Here is a 21,728-nt window from a genome sequence, read left to right as displayed (position 1 = left end):
GCCAAACCTCTACCCATCACTCTTAAATGTGTAATATGAATGATCAGTTTATGAACAGCATACTTTTTTATTCAAGATGGACTACAAGGTGGCCTGAAATGGTTTTGGAGAAATATTCAATAAAGAAAGCTCCCCAAGATATTTCTTTAGCCAGGGAAAAAAAAAAAAAAAAAAAAAAAGAAAGTGACAATTAAAAGATATGCCTATAAGTGTTAAAAAATTCCAGAGATAATAGTCAAATTAAAGAAAAAACAGAGTTTTATCTTGGTTGTGACATTTTCTTTTCTCCTTTTCTTTCCTTTTCCACAACCACGAATCTTGAAAAGGGCGCAATAATAAAAGAGAAATGGAACCAAGAACCAACTCGCTGCCAAGGGCTGTAATACAATATCTCAGCATTTCAAGGGTAAATCAGTGTGAACTGCGTTTGCCGTCCCTCTGAAAAAACTAAGTCTTGAACTTCCGTTCAGTCAGTTCGGACTGCTGAAGGATAGGAAATTGGTGTGAGAGAGAAAAAAAAGAAAAAGAAAAAAAGAGGGGAAAAAAGGGGGGAGGGGAGAAGTGTAAAACAAAACAAAACCGGGTTTCCTAAAGAGAGCATCGAGCTGAGCGAACAGAAGTATGAAGAGAGGTAGCGCGGCTGCTACCGGCCCGCTCAGCTCCGCTCGGGGGGACGGCGGCGGCTGCCGGAGGCGAGAGGGCAGCGAGTGCGGCCCCGGGAGCCCTGCCTGCCTGCCCGGGCCAAGGTGGGAGCCCTGCCTGTTCCCCCCCAGCCAAGGTGGGAGCCCTGCCTTCCCGCCCGCCCCGGCCAAGGTGGGAGCCCTGCCTGCCTGCTCCCCCCTCCTGGCCAAGGTGGAAGCTCTGCCTGTCTGCCTTCCTGCACGCCCCGGCCAAGGTGGGAGCTCTGCCTCCCTGTTCCCTCCTCCCCGCCAAGGTAGGAGCCCTGCCTGCGCCAGCGGGGCTTGTTGCTGGCCTTACGGCGGAGTTGGCCACGCGGGCTCCTTTAACTTGAGGGCGTTTCGTGTGTCTCGCCGTCTGCTCTCGAGTTTAAAGAGAAAGGGGCCGGAGCGAAGCGGGAAGGTGATCTTTGCCCAGCGGCTCTTCATTGCGGAGTAGGTGCTTTTGTTTCCTTCCCCGCCATGTCCCAAGGCGGCCGCGGGGGTACGTCGGGGGAGCAGCAAGGCTCGGCTCGGTGGCGGGCACCGCGCCGCACGACGGGGGTGGCTGCTGCTGCTGTCTGGTTGTGGGGGTTTGTGGGGTTTTGGTGTGGATTTTTTTTCCTCTCTCTCTCTGAGGAGAGCTTTTCAAACGTAGGAGTTTGAAAGCATCACGGAGGCGGAATGAGAGTGTGCGTGGGTGTGTGGCGGAGGTCCACGCGTGATTCTCCCGGGGCTCACCGCGGCGAGGCTGCGGGTTGTTGGCGGGCTGCCCATGGCATCCCGCGGAGGGCCGGGGCCCGCGGCGGGTTTGCTTGGTCCTGCCCCCGAGGGGCAGACCTGGGAGCAGCACTTCCAGCACTCATGGCAAAACCATTAGCTCAGCCTGAGTGTGGAGGGGCCCCGAGGAGGACAAACGCTTCGGACTCCGCGGCGGGTGAGAGCGGGGCGGGCAAGAAGGGACGGGGGTGGGTGGCTCTTACTCACTGCGCTCACCCCTGGCCCCAACCTCTGGTTTATCTTTGTGGTTTCTCTAGGCAGCCCTGGGGTGCTGGTAGTGCGAGAGGAGGAGGGCGGGTTTGTACGTCTGCAGCGCCCGCCGGAGATGCGAGCGTCCGCATGTGAGGCTGCGGCAGCTGCGGCGCAGGAGGCGGCCGAGCCTCGCTGCAGCGCGGGCGGCTGCGCCAGGCGCTCCCAGCTCGCGCCTCCGCCGCCCCCAGAGGCAGGAGGACGAGACCCCTCTTGTGCCAAAAGCCGCCCTTCCAGGGCTCTTGCTTTCCTCTTCAGGCTCTAGATTCAAATCTCTGAGGATAGAGTTTCACTTTTAAGGAGGCTCTGTTTCTCCACTAACGCTCTACGTGTAAGGAATGAAGGTTGCTGTCATCCCTATCTAGGATTGCTATGTGCATCCTGCTGCAATGGTGTCATCTGAGCCTGCTGTCTCTGCACGCTCCCAGGGGAGTACAACTCTTGGGACACCAGGACGGATGCCTTGCAGGCTCCCCAGTGCAGCTGCAGCATACTTCTGACATTACTATGAAATGAAAAATGAACGAAGTATTATTGGTCTTCTATGTACATTAAATAATGTATTTTTTGTTTCATTGCGAAGTAGACGCTGTGCCAATTGTAACAGTTTTATGATGGGTTTTGTGATGTGGATTGTGATTTAGTAGGGAGTTTCTGAACAGGACATTCTTAAATTCATATTGTATGGTGCCGTAGGCCATCTGATCAGGATTATACTGCCCTTGTTGGAACCATGGTCAAACCTATATGAAGGTGGTGAAGTGCTGAAGAGTCAATACTATCCTCAAGTTACAGCTGTCACTTACTTTATCCTACTGACTTATTTGGTCACTTTATTTATTTTACCCACAGTCCTATTTAAATTGGCACACTTACTATCTCAAGTACCTCTTCAACTCCACTTTACACCTCTCCGTTAAACTTAACACTAATTTTAGGACAAGATTTAGAAATGGAACACCATAATTAAAAGCAAAGCTGATGACTGAAAGTCAGCTTGTAGTACTGTCTGCATGGTATCCTTGCAGCAAGAGACACTTCTACTCCTTGTGAGATGTGGTATGTCAGTTTAAATATGTATTTCTTTTTCTAACTGGTGGAGGTTGAAATTTCTTTTGTACTAATTTTTAATGGCTATTTTGCTTAGACAAGCAGAAAAACATACAGTAAGAGCCAGGCAAAGAGGAATCAACTTCAAAGGTTTTGGACAGTGTTAGGAATCAGGCTCAGTTTCCAGGAGTTATAATTTTCAGAGCAAGTATATATTGAATGTTCCTAAAGTTTTGTTTTTGTCTGTGTGAGAAAGACTTTCTGCTTTCCTTTTGGTAAGGAAGACATTATCAAGGCAATAAAATTGTTTCTACTAGGCATAGTCCTGAAAATGTTTAGATTTCCAATGATTAGATCAGATGTTTAAGTGCAGTTAACTTTGTTTTGGTCTGACCTCAGACCAAGGGCCTTACAGGTCTAAAGTATAGGTAAGCTGTTGTGCCAGGTTCTCCATCCTCCCCTCTAAGTACTGGAGACACTTGTATATTCATAATGTAAAGGACAAAGGCTTCTTGTGATTAAAACTTACTCTATCAGTGTAGATCACATTTTGATGTAAGCCATGAAATATTCTAATTGATTAATGAGTTTCAGATGTCGGTTCCCTTTCAGTGCCCCTCCCCCTGCTCCTATGTTCACTATGCTCCAAGTTAATCTGGGAAAACTCCAGAAACCTTGGGCTAAATTGGTTGTGGAATAGTTTATAAGGATAATAAAAAAACTAGAAAAATTAAATTTCCTTATAATGATATGCTTGTTGCATTTGTCAGTTTAAGTTTTATCTGCTTGTTGATGAGTGAGTGAAGTTAAGATTACATGTAAGGTACATGTATTTAGGATGTTGCAGACAAGAATGACCTATTGTTTCTTACAGAAGGGAAAGCTCTGCAAATAGCTCTTGAAGAGGAGCTATGTGAGGTAGTAGCAGAATGACTTTAAAAATGATTGTGTTTGTTTTTATATATGTAAAAGGGCAAAATGAGAGTGATTACTCTTCTGTAGTAAACTGGAAGTTGCAGGTGGTAAAGATTGACTAAGTAACATCTAGCAGTGAGTGGCAAGTCTCTGGTTTTTTTCTTACTGCTTCTTTTAGTCCATTTTTAGGATTTCAAGAAAGGGAACTTTCACAGTTTCAGTTGGGAAAGTCATTCCATTGTCTTGCAGATCTTACCATAGCGAACAGTTTCCTGACATTAAAAAATCAAAATTTTTTAGTTATTTTTATGGCTCTCAAAGGAAGGCATTCATGTCTTTTTTTCCCTCTTTCTGCATATATATGTGTGTATACACAGATGTATATATATGGGTGAGGGGGTGGAAAAACAAGAGCAGCCTTTAGTCTGTGAACTGATGTTATACTCTCCAAATCTGAAAAATATGTCAACACTGAGACAGGAAAACTGAAGTAAGTTTTAAAATGCGAGTGTATTTATCCTTGGTTGTGGTATGTCTATAAAACTGGTATTTGATGATGTGAAGGTGGTGATTACAATATGGGTCCCAAATTGTGGGCAGCTTCATTTCTACTTGCACAATTATGCATTTCATTCTGCAACCTAATTTGTTTATGAATATTGAATCTTAAGCCTTTTTTTGCACCCAACGTGCCGTTACAGTAAGTGAATGCTTCACGCAGTCCACTTAAACTCTAGTAAAAGTTTCAAAAGTTGTGTTCTTTTCCATCTGCTTGAGGTGATTAGAACTAGCAGGGAGATCCAGCAGAGACCCTTGCCAGATACACTCATGAGCTCTGTTCTGGCTTTTGATCCTCTGTCTCCGCTCCTTCCAGGTTGGCTGCTTTCCAGTAGCATTACCTTCTCTTTAAGACAGCAGGAGATTGTCTGCATTTATAGCTGATACCCCACTGTCAAAGCCAATGTACAGTCTAGTGCTCAAGTTCCAGTTCCTTCAGAGAAAAACTTGCTGCTCTTGTCTAAGTTGCTGTCTGTTCCCTCTATCACTGACAGTAAAGCAGTTGCACAGTTGTGTGTATGATGTTTAGTTTCTTCTACAGCTGCTGGCTAATATGCTTCCTCAGTCATATTATAACAGATTTCATTGCACAAGCTTAAAGCCTGCATATTTAATCCTATGAAGATTTTATGAAGAAGAGTCTTTGAACCCAGGGTCTGAAGTAGAGTTATGCCATCTTCTGTTCCAGTTGTTCCAGCTCTGTAGAGCAACTAGGCCACTGAACTGGCATATGTGCAGATCTTCAGTCCTGGATAACTCTGGTTTGGCTGCCAACTGCACAGAGCCAGTCAATGAACTTGCCTGCTAGGCAATAGTGCCTGGGTGGGCCAAACATGATGTCTGTGCACAGTGTCCCCGTCGAGCTGTTATGGTGCAAAGGGCACATCGTGTAGGACCTTTGCATCAGAGGTGATTTGATTGATCCCTGTAGGGAGTTGATGAATTTTTTTCCTTCCACAGACACTTTTAACTTATTTTTATTCTTTTCTAACCGAACAAAGAAAAATGCTTGTTTCACTGGATACTTAACATCTATGCTAATTCTTAAACTAAGTCATAAAGAGCAAGTGACTCAGCAAGATTTCTTTGTTCCTGACCTGGAAGGATTGTATGTAGGAGCAAGCTGAAAGAAATGGTTCAAGTACCTCCTTTCATTTGAGGATTAATCCACATGTTGTAATTGGGAATCAGGTTGAAGCAACAATGTGGTATAGAGAGCACTGCATAGCCAGCAGCTACTGAGTATAAGCTGTTATGTATATATGCTGGAACCGGATGGGTAATTTGGAGTAAAAGCTTACTGGTTTGTATGATTAGCTAGCAGGGTAGAGCACATGTATTTTCTTTGTATGTATATCTATGCATACATGCAAGCTTTTATATGTACATTTTTCCTATACAGAGTGTTTTTTCCTCCCTTTTTACACTTGGTTGAAGAAAATTATCACAATTTTACAGGTAAGGAGGTTGGTTGGAATAGGAAAGGGAATTGAATCTGAGGATCTGCAACTGTGAGTGCTTCATTGTGCATCCAGTTTTACTTTCTAGATTAAACAGTCTTTGCCTCCTGTGTGTTTTGAGTACAGTGTATCATTCTTGATTCCTTTTTTTCTACCATTTAACCTCAACAAAAGCCAGTAGAAATACAGAAGATCACTTGTTTGATTCTCATTGCTTTCACCTGATGATCACTGATAACAATCATCAGATAGTGTAAGGTTACACTGCTGGCAAAATACAAGCTGTGAACTGCAATACACAAATAACTAAATGCAGTACTGTAAAGCAAAATAAGAACTTCACTGTTTAGGAGGAGCAAGCAGAGAGAAATAGGACCTTTTATTGTGTTGAATCTGATACACATGTCTGGGTGTACTGTAAACCATCCCACACTGAATTCTTCATCTAGACAATAAGTCTAGGAATTTGAGATGTCATCTTCTTATTGAGAGAGGTCAAAAAAAGGGTTGTGCCACATAAATATGACCTGTAACAAAACAGGATTGAAAGTAGTCAAAGACTGTTCCTCATCTACATTTTGAATAGTAGGGGGAAGCAGTTGCTTTAAAGCATTTAGAGGTAAGTTTTGAGAATGCTTCTGCGTACCAGGTCAGCCTCAACAGTTTACAGAGAAGTGCAACAGTCTATAAAATATTTGACGTGTTTGTGTTGGCTAGTTTTAAACAGCTGTATATATGATGATTTGATGTTGCTGTTAGAAAGTACTGAGATTAGGAAACCCAATATTTTTTCGCTACTTTGTTCATACTTTGTTTGCCAAAAGGAAAGGATGAAATAGTTGTTGGAGCCAGAGGCTTGCCTCAGCTGTGGTGATGTATCCTTGAAAGCTGCTGTCTGCTTCTGATGCAAGTTAGTCCATTCCTCGGACCAAACTCCTCATTGATAAATTTTCAACAAACTTTTCTTCAGTTCACTAAAAAATAAATATATTAAGACATTTTAAGGAAGAGATTTGAAGGTATCTGAGTGATGAAACAAGAGCCTGGCCTTCACCACAGGAAGAATCTTGAAATGGATCTTGAAGGAGCTCAGGACTCAGTTGCTGTCACCTTCACATACTATCTCGTTTTGGCTTCTTCATGGATCCCAACTATTATGTGATGAAGTTCTGATATGTATGTGCTAGTACAATTGATGAAGTAGATGAACATTTGAATGGAACTTGGGTACTTCAGTACTGAAGTGTTGTGAAGGCTTAAGTTAAACTTAACAAGTTCAGTAGCGATCAGTGTTTGCATGAAGAATAATTCAGAGCTTGAAAGTTTCTGATGCTTCCAGTTTGATAACTGACCTCCAGAAGAATTTGCAACAGGAGATACTCTGCTCCTTGAAAGCTGAGTTTTAATTTTTTAAGAATTAATTTTAAAAATCCAAAGTAGGAATTTTGTGGATTTTACTGAAGTGTAGGGCACGTTTTCAGAGAAGTAGTGGTAAGTGAAAAATTTGAGGTTTTTTGGAAATGAAATCCAAGAAAACTTACACAGAGGTAAGGCTGGATTGTATGTGATTTTTCTGTAATTCTTCAGGCTCTTCATCAATATTAACTTTCTCATTCCCCAGTCCTCACTTTGCATGCCCACTTTACAAATTAGTGCATACACTATTTTAATTCAGGGTTACTATTGCAAGCAGACCTAGACCCAGTATAGAGATGCCTGAATCATTTTCACCTTCTAGAGACTTTTGTCACCTGTCTGTCTGGCTTTTGATATCTTTCCAGTTTCTCCTGAGAATGCATCTTATGGAAACTGCCTTAATCTCAGAGTACCCTTCTTGTCTCTCTTTTTTCTCCTTATTACCACAGTTACTATGAAACTGAAGCAAACTTGCATTCTCCAAGATCTTTGTTCTCCCACTTTTCTTCCCTGAATGAGTCTCAAAAATTTCTTGAGGACTTTACACAGCCTGATTGCTGAGTTAGGTCAGTATGAAATATACTTAAGGACAACACTGTATTTTAGAGACTGAAATAACATCCCTATTCCCCCAATTCTCTATTCTGCATTTCCACAGAAACAGGCCTGAAGTGTAAATAGACTGCAGTGCCTCTTCCGTGTACTGATGGGGAAACCTAGACTGCTTCTGTGTAGCTGTTTAAGAAGCCTTCTTTCAGTTTTCTCGTGTCTTAAAGAAACGTAGCTTTGAGACCATAGAATTACTTCAGCCTCACCAGTGTCAGCAGCCTGTATTGTATCTGGATGACTGTCAGGCATATCATAATGTTGGTGATTAATTAGCCCCAGGTTCCCATAGGGCACTTCATATACATGGTCTTGGAAGTGATGAAGTAGGGTGAAAGAAAAGGGTACTGCCTGTTGTTTTCTTCTTAACACAGCTCAGTGTGTGTGTCAATTTTTACCCTTCTAGCAGGGCAGACCCGGCGTAGAGTTTCATGATTAATATTGCTCTGTGCATCCTTGAAATATAAAATAACAGAATAAATTTAGGTTGGAAGGGACCTTCAAGGGTCATCCAGTCTAACCCCCTCCACAAAGCATGTATGAACTGGGAAATTATTCCCAGTGAAGAGGTGCAGGGTCTAACAGGCTCCTTTAGTAAAGCAGTTCTGCTTTTTTTGTTGTTTTTTTTCCAATCTGTATGTAAAAATAAATAAATTGCAGGATTTTCCTAAATATTTAGATACATACACACAAGAATAAGAACATACTCTCTCTGTCTCTTTTTTTTTTTTTTTTTAATTGTATTTTACTGCTATCATTTCAGAGGTAATTCAGGAGAACAAACTAGGTTTTAGTTCTCAGTGTATCAGTGGAAGTTATAGACTCCAGAAATTGGTCAAAATTATTTGTGGGCTCCTTCTGGAAAGCAAGTATACGATAGATACTTGATTTTTCCTGTATAATCTTTGAAGACAACTGGTGTCAGTTATCTGTCTTGCCTCTGTTTCTATCTAGAATGAAGCAGTGATTTGAAAGACTAATTTATGTGGTTCTGAGTGACTTGGAGAAACTTTAAATATACTGTCATTGAAATTCCTTAGGTGTTGGTAGCTTCTAGTCTGAATCAATATATTTTGAGAGTGGCATTCCAGATTGATTTTTGCAGAGCTAACATTCCAAGTCTTCTCCCTCCCCTCCCTTGCAGCCTGCCCTAAATGAACAGGTATGATTTGAATTTAATTAACCAGGAAGCCATAAATCTAAGCTGACATTTTTACAAAGTCAGTTTCACAACAGAGCTGTGCATAAGTTATGTTCTTAAGTCTGCCTTAAACTCCTCTGCTTTCAAACAAACTTTGATACATAACATTTTTTTTTGTTAGAAAAATGTAAAATCTACTCATAATTCAGAAATATGTGTTTATACAAGAGAATAAATATTTTTAATGTATATTTTTGATCCTCCCCAACTGAAAAAAAAAGTCTAATTTCAGGTAGAAGTATATTTGTAGTGAAAGCTGTGCCTATCTCAAGGGCAAGCTAAACTTCAGGACTTGGGGTGAGGTACTGTCAACAAGAGCTTAAGCAGATCTTTTGTGAACATGGAATTTAGTTACACAGAGTAGGGTTAAAAAATGCTGGAGTATTTTAGTACAAATACATTTGGAAAGGTCAGTTACAGCACAATTTTACGGAAAGGCAATTTTTTTTACATTTAGTAAATATTTTCCTTTTTTTGACAAACAAATTGTTTTCAGTATTCTCATTATTCAGGCCATAATGGATAGTATAACAAATTGTTCTTTTTTTCTGCTGTTGTTTTTAAAGTCACACATATCTCCTACCTGGTATGAAAGGTATGAAAAGGACAGAAAGAAAGTGTTGGCAGATTATTGTAAGTTGAAACCAGTTGACATGTCTTACCACAATTGGTGTGGATCAGCCAGTTGACAATAGGCAAAGGACTATTCCTTATGGGTCTCACATTCACTTAATGTCTGTCTAGTGCCACCTGTACAAGACCTTGTGTCTGCTGGCTGATGTAGTCTACAGCCTACTAGGCAAGGAAGTATCTCAGCTCCTTGCTGCAAGTTTCTGTCAGAGAGGAAGAAATAATGTTTCTTTAGCACGCTTCTGCCGCAGGTGGGGAATTAGCCCTTCAGGCACAGATATAGGTCCAGTGGTTCTAACATCAGTGGCTCCTGTGACTGACAACACTTAATACATCATGTGCTAAAGATTAGTTGTCTTACTTGAAACTAAAGTTTCAGTAAGTCATCACTGAAGCAGAGGGGAATTTGGTAAGTGACCAGTGCTAGCTGTTCTGCTTTCTGAAGAAATAATGCTATTCAGTCAATATATTTGGTGTAGTTTTTTCTTTAAGAATTTTGAAGCTGTAGAATAGATTGTTTCCATCTGGTTACAGCATTTATTAATTGCTAATAAGTTTGCTGTAGGAGCATAATTGGGTTGTTCCCATGTTATTTTCTGGGCCTGATCCAAAAATCTCTGAAGCTCTCCAGTTAATCTGAATGGATATTGGGTCAAGCACCATAGTGAGTTGTTAGCACTCAATGTTTATTTTGTTTATTTTCAAAATGTTTATTTTGATTTGATTTTAATCATTCCTTGCAGAATATTTGGTTGTGTTGGCAACATGTAGCTTGGTGAGTACAAATGAAGTTAACATTTATCTGTATGTTTTTTTAATTACTTGCAAAAACAATTAATTAACAGAACAAAGCTTCAGTCACTGATGTTTGCAACCATGTGTTAGATCCATATCTGTTTGTCTGATACCTGATTTCTTAGAATCATAATTACTACTGTTACTATTGAGTCACAGAATGGTTCGGGTTGGAAGGGACCTTAAAGACACCTGATTCCAACCCTTCCCGCTGCCATGGCAGAGACACGTTCCACTGGACCAGGTTGCTCAAAGACCTGTACGACCTGGCCTTGAGCATTTCCAGAGATGGGGATTATCTTCTGGATGGGATTATCTTCTACAATTCTAAAAATGGAGTGCATGAGACTTTATTTGGTATAATGAAGAGCTTTCTTTTCTTTTCTTTTCTTTTCTTTTCTTTTTTTTTTTTTTATATATATAGTTAAACAGGTACAACAAGCGGATAAGCAATGTGCACTGCCCTGAGCCCGAAGGCACGTGGGCCTGGCCTCTCCGACATGCATCAATACAGTCAATGGCTTGCAAGTAGACACGAGGCCAACTTGCTGCCAATGAAAGAGGATTTGGCCCTGTGGCTCACAAACCTACTGGGTAAGGTACAATAAGATGGAATGCAGATACTGGGCAGTATGATAACTCATTCCACTGTTAGCTGGGAATTCAGATTTCTTTGTGTTTCAAAAATAAAGTTAGTTATGATTAGGTAGCTACCGCCATATAGCGCAAATGTTAGCAAGGTCAGAAAAGCTAATGAGTAATTTGCCTCCATTGTGTTTCTGTGAGTAGCATAACTGAACATTATATATTCTGTGTTTAGTTTTCTTTCAAATTTCCTTTTAATTCTTTTTTTTGCAAGTATTTTCTGTACTTATACCATTAAACTGAATGGTGCTAATTGCTGCCTTCACCTGTGGCTTCCATTTTTATTGATAGGCCTCCTAAAGAGTATGGTGTACTGACTGTCTTGAACAGAAGGAACCATTAAAAACCATTTGCTGATCAAACAGTCTAGTAATTGATAAGGCAATGCATGCTAAGACTTGTGGAAGCCTGTGGAAGTCTGTGCATAGAGGGGTTTGACCTATCATAGCTGGGACCTGGGGATTTACTGGTTGCAGCTGTACATCTTGGTGTGTGAAGACAAGGCATATTGTCTTCAGAAAACGATGCAAACCAAAAGCTGAGAAAAAAAATCAGGTAGACATTAAAAAGAGAGAATGAGATTGTCCCTGGCAGGAAGGAGACAACATCTTGAGATGAAATTTTCCAAGAAGGTGGAATTTAGAAGCTACAAGCCAGGAACTAGTATGTTGTTTGCTGTGAACACTCAGGGAAAAATGGCTTTTGTGTGATCTCTGTAAAATACAAAGGATACTACCAAAAAAATACATGACTTACACAATACCTCATCCTAAGGGAGACATGCCAGTAACTCCTCTCATTAAATAAAGAGAAGAAAAATATTTCAGAAGTTATGTTTACATGAAATTTTAGTTGATGGGATTTTGGAGGAAAATTTCGATGAGCACTTTTAAATTTGGTGTGTATGGTTTTGGAGGATTTATTTAATTCAAAAAAAAAAAAGATGAAAATCTGTTCTGGTGAGACATGGGCAGTGTCTTGTCATGGCAAATGCTGTAGTTAAACCATCTCAGTGATATCATACAGTAATAGAGTATATCCAGTGTCTTTCATCAGCACATTCTATATTGCTCTATTTCTTCTTTTTTAAGAGAAAGAAAGGGAAATATCACTTATGACAGATGTGGTCAATAAGCACAATGTCAATAGAACACAGTATTTTGCAAGTGGACAATACCCATTTTTGAGTTGAATTGAGTTATGAATCTGCAACTGCAAAAGTGGCAAGTGTTTTAAATGATATTTGTGTGGTACTTCCATTTAAATTAATGAGTTTTGAATATAAAATTGTCTGTGCAAAACCAGAACAAAATTCAGAAATTTTCATTCCAATTACCACAAGACAGTAATCCAAGTGACTGTTTTTTGAATTGGAAGCAGCACATTCCATTAAGGATTCCATATATTGTTTAAATGTTTTAAACAATGAAGTTTTAGTGATCCACTCTAAAACAAATAGAAGCTTGTTTGCAGTTTGTAACAGAGTTCTCCCAGTGATAAGTTTAGGAATGAGGTCACTCTTTGAGCAAGAAAGTAGCAACTAGCAGGAGGTTCTGAAATGCCAACTGTAATTAAATATCTGATTTTTCATATGGACACCAAGTTCTGCACTGCAGAACTAAATGGGCACAACCTTATTTTAATTAAGCAGCATATACAGTTCATTTGCTTAATGCATTCCCCCACACCTTTTTGCACCAAGCTCTCCTCTTTTCAGAGTTTGTGCTGATGAATTGAAATTATAGTGATTTGTTAGACTGCTTTGAATTCCTATGTAGACATTGTTATTCAAATTAATAATTCAATTAGGTTAAAATTCACATTCAAAATAAATTAAGTGTGAATTAAAATAATTATTATTCATAAGAGTATATTAACTCAGAATTCAAATTTTGTTTAATTACTGCATAATTTGGATAAACTTTAAGTAGAGAAGGGATGTGTGAGCATGCTGCTGAACAGTAAGATAGAAATGAAGATACAGCACACATTTTTCAGCATCCTAAAGGATAGAAGAATATGGAAGGCTTTTTTTATTTGTTTTGGGTTTTTTCCCTCTACGTGGAAGAAATAATTTATTTTGCATTAATGGTCAGTAGATCTTTACATACAAATACTTGCATGGATGTGCAAGTAACACAGTGCAGATAATACTGTGTGTATCCACATCCTAGCTTTCTCTGTCTGTATCTTGTGTGGCTTCATTGTAAGTGGCCTTACGGCAGTTTTCATGCCATAAGATTTCTCAATTTGTTAAGGAAATTAATCTGCATTTCATTTAACTTTTGCCATTTTGGTTAATGTTTTGTTTCATTTATATTTTTGTCATCCATCTGTACTAGGACTCAACAAGGACACATAATCTTTTCAAAGAAATACAGATTTAAAAAAAAAAATTAGGCAAGAATAGGCCTGAAACTCTTTGAGGTAGTTTGATCAAGTGATGGTGTTTTAGGAGATTTTTATGGAGAGACAGTTATGTCCTATACAGTGTTACTGGTTGAAATGGTAACGATTTTGCAGCAGCATAGCCCGAGGTGGGTTCAAAATCACAAACTGGAAAACATTATTGGGATATTGCACTTTATAATATGAATGAAGTATTTTGATATCAGATAGAAAATAGGCACAGCTAGAATTTGACCTTACCCAATTGATAAATTAGAAAACTGTGATACATGGTGCAGCTGGAAAATAATATTGAAAGAATTTTTAATCCTGAGACTTCGGATATTTAATTTAGGATTGACATTGTTGTGCTGGTTTTTGTTTACTAATCACTAGTACTTTTGTATGCACTTTGCTAATTATTTTTGGAACCATATCAGGGAAACTCAGAGCTTCTGAGAGGACAGTTTGTCATTACAGCTCCATTGCTGAATAGATTTCAGCTGTCTATCATCTGGGAAAAAGGACATTGCAGATGAAATCCATGTGTCAGATAGGATTAACTAATACAATATTGTACATTAGAGCATTTTCAAAGTGGGACATGTCAGTGTTGTGGTTTGTCTGCTGGAGAGGAAGATTGCAGCCATAGATGTTGTGTCTCCTGTCCTTGATTCTCTCTGTTGAGCTTTGGTGGCTCAGTCAAGAGTGGCAGTGACAAAGCTAACTGAGATGTGTTAACTTACCTGACTTGCAAGTCATGATCATCTCTTAGCCTTGTTTCTAGTAGGTATAGAGCCAATGAAGCATTTGGGAATGCTTTCACTGCTGACAAACTCCAAATTTGGTAGATTGTGTATATACTTTAGTAGAAAGTTTTTGTGGATACTGAAAAGTTCTTTTCCACCTTGAGCAAGCTGCACATGGGAATTAGCACCCTTGGGCCACAGAACTCTTCTAGCAGAGGCAAAATGGCAATTTGAAAGATTTGTTTGTCTGCTTTACTCTCTAGTATTGTCTTGTTTCCTTTTGTGTGTCTGTGAAATGGCTGACATAAGGAGTAGGCCTCCTCACCAGCCTGTAGTTTAGGACAGGTACAGAGAGATGGTTTCTCTGTTTCCTCTTAATCTTTTTCCCCATTCCCAGAGTTCATTTACAAGCTGGGTTATATTGTCTTTTTATTCCATCCAGCTTCATTTAGCATGTGGAATTGACTACACCTCAGGGACATGCTGGGCTCCAGGTTTTCAGTCCTGAGGCCTCTTCTTAACAAGGAAGAGGGATTCAGAAGCTCATAGCTGAGGGGCCAGGGAACGCAAGATGATGAGGAATTGGACATGTAAACATTGAATATTGTTTGATGCATGTAAAAGTTGCTTGGGCAAAAAGTGAAGAAGAGAAAAGTGGAGAAAAGGAACAGAGGTGAGGATGTTAGGAGAGGCATCAAGTTGAAGACAAGGCTAGGTATTTAAAGTTTGTTGAAGGAGGTGTAAAGTTTGAGGTTGGAGAATGGTAAGTCTTCTGCGAGAAAACAGTCTTTCTTTGATTCTGAGTTAAATCTGCGTCAGCTTAGCGTTCTTGCTCACCTTGCTGCCTAAGAGCATTCTGTAACAGAACATGTATTTTTGACATCAATTTGTTCAGATCGAGCCAGTGGGAAATGTGGGAACCCAGAGTGCAGAGAATATTTCTCTGCCTGTTTTGAGGGGTTTCACCCCCCTGAACAACACAGCCTTTGACCTCTGTCCGTGTTAAAAACTGCCTACTATTAGAAAAGAACTAGAAACTAAACTAGTGTAAATTAGGTGACAGAATACTATGTAAGATTGTCACAGGGTGAAAAATTTAGAGGTTTTGGGTTTGTTAATGTAGTAAATAGATAAAAGCAAGAAACATAAAAATGGAGGATTGTTGTTGTTCTCCAGAGCTGCTTCTTCTTCTACTACTACTACTCCGTATTCTGCAGTAAAAGTTGTTTGGGATGATTGGACAAAGAATTCCACAGTTCCTGGCTGTATTACTAAATAATTGGTAGAAAAGTAAAAATAATGTACATTTTTAGTAACCATTGGTTGATTTACCTTTAAAAAGGCTGTGTAATCTTGATAATTCGGCTTTCTCCTGTATTCTCTGCTTTGTACTATGTCTGGATCACGCTAGTGACTCTTTTTCTCTGATAAGACTTAATAAACAACTATCAAGAAGCAGCGAAGGCTGAGAGTCCCATTTGTCTCTGGAACTCCTGGCAAGGACTTTAAAAGCTCTCTCCCATCAGGAGAGATTTGATTATGGCACAATCAGTGTCAGGAAACATAGGTTTTAAATGTCTGAGTATCAAGATATTCACAGTACTGACACCTCCAGTGATTCTGGTGGCACTGATACAGTTTCTTACTTAGTTGAATTGCTTTATAATTTTCTTTATTATCAACATGCCTTTGGAATTTTTTATACATCCCATTTCAAGTAAGTCATAATGTTTCAATGCTTTCAAAGATATTTCTCCCGCTGTCAACTGTTGTAGGGAACAGAGAAGCCTTGTCAGAAAACTACCAGTTTTGTATGTGCATAGTCATTGGCCTTGGTTTTCTTTATTTTTATCACATTTTGTTTTCTTGGGTTTATATGCCATGTGAATTGAAAGGTCAGGAGCAGTTATTTTGGTAGTGCCTCAGTATTGTAGATGTTTCAGAGATTCACCTGAGTGAAATATTTCTTTTTGTAAACTACTAGTTTTGTGTTACTACAGAAATGTACAGTTAAAATGCTCCATGAGCAAGTTGTGAGGCTGGAGTCAGTCTTGCACTGTAGTTATTACACCAAGTGTAATAGAGGAATCAACTAGATTTGGGTACTTGGGTCTTTCAGTCTCTCTGCCTTCTTCTGAAGGCTCTGGTTGTCTGAGACCTGTAGGGAAAGCTTTATCTTTGACACACCCAGGGCGTGCACTCTTTTCCGTTACTCTTTCATGGACCTCCAGTCTGGTTTTATTAGGTCTGGGTGACCTTACAGGCAGTTGCATACACTTTGCAAGTGGTAAGTGTTCAGGTGCAACTGTTTGACTTTTTAAGGGGAATCTAGTGGTTATGGTAGGCAGTACTTGAGAGGTTTCTGAAAGCCTTCGTATTCCTGGATTTTCTTCTCATACTTTCAGTGTTGTTTTTTTATGATACTTAATGTTATTACCATTCTATAAAAAAATTGTAACTGCTTTCTTGTAATTATAGGGGGAGCTGTACATTTTTAATGGAGTTTAATGTTTTTTCCATAAAAATACATGGAGCAATTTTTTTCCTCAGGTTATGAACATTACTCTTATTTGAATCAATACATTTCTACTGTTAAATATGTCAGAGTGTCTGTTTTAGCAAAGAAATGCCACCTTTTGGAGCCATAAAATACAGTGAATTGAAAGCTGACAGCTAATATACTTTTCATTGGAGACAGATGTTCAGTGCAAAACTCATTCTTTCAGATTTCATAAAGGTGAATAGAACTCAAATAATCCAGTTTAGTGTACAATATGCAATGACCAAACTGCTAATGCAATTCAGCACTTAAGATAGATACATTATTAAGTAGCAGAAGAAGGTAATAGAATTTTTCTGTATCTTTGTAAAGAGAAAATATCCTTAAATAAGTTTTGAGGGTTTTATAACATTCTATTATTGTGAAATGATCCATAAATATCTATAAAACATAGGACAGAAGAGATATGTAGAACGTGGTGTGTTTTTTTGGTTTGCCTGTGTAAAAAATTATGCATTTCAAATGACAACAAAAATTTTTAGTCTGTTAAAGATACTTGAAATAAATTTTTTAGAAGAGAAGGAATGTATTATAAAAGGTAGTACTCAAGCAGTTCCTGTAACATAGTTATTTTTAAAAATTAGCTTCTAGTGGCTTTATAGCATATTATAAAAATGCTGACAGGGTAAGTGGGAAAGTGTGTAGCTAGAATGGTGGCAAAGGCTTTTGAGATGTTGAGCTGTTCAGTTTTTTATCTCTGGGCTATTATAGTTTCAGTCCTGGCTTCATTTGATCCAGAGATATGGCAAAAATATTATCAGCTGGCATAAGCTAACTCTGCATGTCTGCAGTGCTACTACTGCTCTTTTGCCTGGAAAAGTCATTTATGTATATAGGAGCTATAAAGTGGGCTACATGGCAAATAGATTTAAGTGGGAATAAAAAAGGGAAATTCTTCATGCTAAAAAGAAGTAAGAGTGTGCTAGAAAAAACAAGTTTCACTTCAGTGAAAAAGAGAAGTCTGCTCTACCTGAAGGTGGTTTGCTGCAACAAACTTTATCTTTTTTATTTTAATTTACCAAACTGAAAAGACTCACATTTTGGGTTTTGCCCAAAAGATGCTCAAGTATCTCAAAGTTTTCAGGCAAGGGCCTAGAGAAATCAGCTTTCCTACAGCATTTTTAAAATCATACTGCTTTATAATGCTGCTTTGTTCAGTATTGTGACATTGAGGATCAGGTTACAATATATCAGCAAGAAGTTCAGTACTAATTTATATACTTAATTTTTTGTTACTTTTGAATGTTATTTTTCCCCTCTCTTCTTAGCAAAAAGATACAGGAAAGCTTTACTTTTCTTATTTTGTTTGACAAAAAAATTGCAGTGAACCTGTTCTAAACAGATTCATATTTTCAGAAGTTTCTAGACATCTCATAGAAGCAGGAGTGGACCTGGATGGGATGAGGACCCAGTCTCACTTTAGTTTTAAAATATTTTTCTTTTTTTTGGCACGTTAGACTATTGTTGCTAATGCATGCTGTGTAACAACCTATGAAAAATGAGTTAATAGTGTTATTTCCTAAATGGCATATGTAAATACTGGGGGAAAAAAACGCTCATCTTAATTGGAAGAACAAGAATTATTTCCTGATGTTCTCTTGATATGAGGGCCGAAAAATACAGCTGCTCGTCAACATAGTGTCCAAAGTGAAGGCAAATTTTTCAGCAGAAATGTGAAAATGAAAAACTTTCAATAAGAAATAGGAATATTTTTACTGGAAATGATATTAAGATCCTGGAAGTTTAGTCTAGGATGGTAAATAATTTCCTTCTCATCTGGGGTCAGTGTGCAATCTCATCATGGAACACGTGATCCCCTCTTCCAGGGGGATGTAATTACATTGCAATGTAAGGTTGCTCTAGAAGAGAGGACGGACAGTTTCTGGCAGCTGAAGTGCTATGTCATATAGTGTGATATAATAATTGATATATTTTGAAAACAGAGTATTTTAGCTTTGTTCTTTTAGTGAAAATTTTAATCTGTGAGGCAAGTAGATACATAACAGGAAATTTCACTCTTTGTTTTTTTTGTTAGGTACCTAACTTTACTTCTGAAAAAGAACTTTCATAGGAGCATTTCAGTCACTGTCTTGTCTACTTCTTGCAGGATCAAGATTTAAGAGTCTTCTAAAAATATACAGCCCTTTCCTTTTTGACATGGTTTTCTTCTGTTACAAAATAAAATGTTAGCAACTCATGCTATAACTGCACATATACACTGGTGTAAACCATTTGCCTGCCATACTCTCTCTTTTAAAACATTATGTTAAAAGCACTAGATCTTCATATAAAGTGAAATATGTGGTGTTGGATATGCTAGAACTATTTTTCAAATATCACATGCCTTCCCCAAAAAAGCATGGGGTTTTTTTCATAATTTGCTCTACCAGTAAAGTAGTATTAAGGTTATTCACAAAATATTCAAAATAATGCAAGTTTTTCAGTTAAAGCTTATTTCAAAATATTGTCCAGATTTCTTTTGATTTCTCTTTTCACAAATGCAGTCTATACTATTGCATGCTTTCTGCCATGTTAACTTTCTGTTTGCTGTTCAGGTAGAGAAATAACAGCAGAAACCTTTATGGAGAAATTGGATAATGGTGCCTTGCTTTGCCGGTTAGCTGAGACCCTGCAGGAGAAATTTAAAGAAAACAGCTTTGATGCAAACAAGCCTGGCAAAGTAAGTGTTGGTCAACACTCTAGCATCTAGTATCTGATGTATCCAACCATTTTGGTACTGATTTTTTTTTTTTTTTTTTTTTTTTTTTTGACAATTAAAATTTGACATTTTTGACAATTAATTTTTTTTTGACAATTAATTTTTTTGACAATTTTTTTTTTTTTTGACAATTGGAGATTCTGCAAATGGGTGGGGAGGTAATTGCTCTGTGTAGAAAAATTACAATATAAAATTGGGGGAAATAATGCTTATTTGGTATTTATTAAAGTATCTATGGAAAGCAGTTACTCAAAAAAGTACTTGTAATGTGTGGAGAATAAGAATAAAAAAGATCTAGCAGTGGGATGTGGTAGGTAATAGCAAAAATATGATCCTTGTATGTATTTTCAAGGGGAATATTAAGTAGCTATGGGAGGTGTCTTTTCCTCCAAAGACAGCTCTAGGGAGACCAGTAATAAAACTCTATTGTAAGTTTTGGTGCCTTGAGTTTAAAGATCCTGTTGGTGTACTGGAAGAGGTTTCAGTAAAGAGTTGAAGGAATGATATGGAAAACGTGAAACTTAGAAGATACTGAGGAGTTTTGGAAGGATCAGTTTAAAAACTTGTTTGAACACAACCTTGCTTTAATTTTAACTATTCTTGTAGGGCAATCTTACTGGGAAAAATTCAAGAGTGCGGCAAGTCTATTTCTTGGAGAAGTTGAATTAAATGGTTGACACATTAACACATTCTATGTGAAACTGTTCTTCTTTTTATGGTTGCATTCAGGTACACCTTCCTTGAAAGCTAAAACAGGCAAATAAGGAGCAGGTAAAAAAGAGGCCAAGAACAGAAATCATATCATGCATCTTCTATTCTTGATGTTTTCATACCTTGTCTGTAGCAGGAATTAGGGCATGGACTAAATTTTTTCAGCTGTTCTGAAAACTGACAGTCTTGCGTCAGTTGCACCTGTGTAAGTTGTTTTCTTGGTTCCAAGTTCATAATTATTGTTGTAGAAGAAATTGTCTGTCATATTTCCTAGTTCAAATTATAATCAGGACTTCATTAGTAGAAGTACTGGGTGACTTCGGAGTTCCTCTTTATAATATGGTCTGGCTTGTCTTCACCTAAGTGTCATGGTGGTTTTCAAGTGAGAAAACACATAGGGCAGTCTTTTTGATTGAGCCTAGGAACTAGCTAGGCAGAAGCAAGGGTTACTCGTATGTCTTTTTGTGTTCTGAGTTACATTAGAAACCAGTTAGACATTTGCAGTCCCATATGTGGTCATTATTTAGATTTGTTGGTCTTTGTTTTTCAGGCTGGTACAACTGACAGTGAAATTAACGGGAAAAAATCTGCTCACTGCTGTTTTCTCAATGTATGTTATTTCATACTTAGTATAGTAAAAATTCAACGAAATGGCAGAATAATAGATTTTTATCATTGTATACTATTAGGGAGCTATCCATCCTTTCAGATTTTAATTCCCTGTGTAGCACTCTTGAGCAATAGGATTAGTCTTCATGGTGAAAAATATGACTTTGTGGTGCCTAGAACATTTACGAGGAGATAATACTGTATGAAATTTAGCAAAGAAAGAATTCCAAAATCCTCCCCTGAATCATTATTATGCATTTTATTAATAATATATGTGGAATTTTGAAGCCATTTGACCCTTGCTCTGCACAGGAAAACAGAAACATATTCTTTCACCAAGGTGCCCAGATGACTTCACTGGCAGCTGGGAGTAGCCACTGATTTCTATTGAGTTCAGCCTCTTATCAAAATAGATAACACACTTTTCTATCCATATATGTAACTTCTAGTTTTTTTAGATAGAAGCAGCTGATATAAAATGAGTGGCTGCCAGAAGGATCAGCTTGCTTGCTGCACCAGGTTGCAGCTGAGTGAGGAAGAATAAGGACATAGTTAATGCAGGGAGTGTGTGTAATCTTACTACGGCCTTCCAAAAGCTTGAAGATTTGGTCTGTTTTCATAAGCAAGTTTTTCCTTGTATCTGAACGTGTACCTATGGAAAAGCTTCATAAAATATTTTGGGTTTAGTTTTGTCTTAAAGATGATACATCCTGCTCTGATTGATATGTACTATTGATCATGAATTCATTGTGCAGCTCGCTGGGGCTGTCTGGCCAGTTTTGCAACTCTAGCAAGATGTAAGAAGGCATTAAAAGCTAATATGGCATGCACTGATTTACCAGTATTTTGCCATAATTCCTTAAATTCATATTCCACTACTCTACAAAATAGCAGAGGTTAAATCCTCTTGCTTCTGGTTTAATAGCTTGTGCAATAAGTTTCTAGTCATTGTCAGTTTTGCAGTTTGTTAACTGAACTGTATCATTCCCTTTCCTATTAGTGAGCATTGAACTTTCTTCAGATTTCAGGAA

General features: G+C 38.4%; 1 protein-coding gene across 7 annotated transcripts in view; it reads left to right on the top strand.

Annotated features, from left to right (window-relative positions):
* The first annotated feature begins 610 nt into the window (after positions 1-610).
* GAS2 (growth arrest specific 2) overlaps positions 611-21,728 on the top strand; it is an 81,549-nt gene continuing 60,431 nt past the window's right edge. Inside the window, exons 1-3 of one of the 7 annotated variants that reach the window (XM_048306016.1) lie at positions 611-746; positions 10,741-10,910; positions 19,214-19,338. In XM_048306016.1, the coding sequence (XP_048161973.1) occupies positions 10,769-10,910; positions 19,214-19,338 (267 nt within the window). In that variant the 5' untranslated portion in view covers positions 611-746; positions 10,741-10,768. Of the gene's footprint in view, positions 747-858; positions 1,113-1,416; positions 1,594-10,277; positions 10,297-10,740; positions 10,911-19,213; positions 19,339-21,728 lie in introns of those variants that run through there. The other 6 variants (XM_048306014.1, XM_048306019.1, XM_048306015.1 and 3 more) reach the window with 6 other exon arrangements.

The sequence above is a fragment of the Corvus hawaiiensis genome, chromosome 6 (genome assembly GCF_020740725.1).
Source record: "Corvus hawaiiensis isolate bCorHaw1 chromosome 6, bCorHaw1.pri.cur, whole genome shotgun sequence".
NCBI lineage: Eukaryota > Metazoa > Chordata > Aves > Passeriformes > Corvidae > Corvus > Corvus hawaiiensis.
The sequence above is the reverse complement of the archived record's forward strand: the minus strand, read 5'-3'. Positions and strand labels throughout refer to the sequence as shown.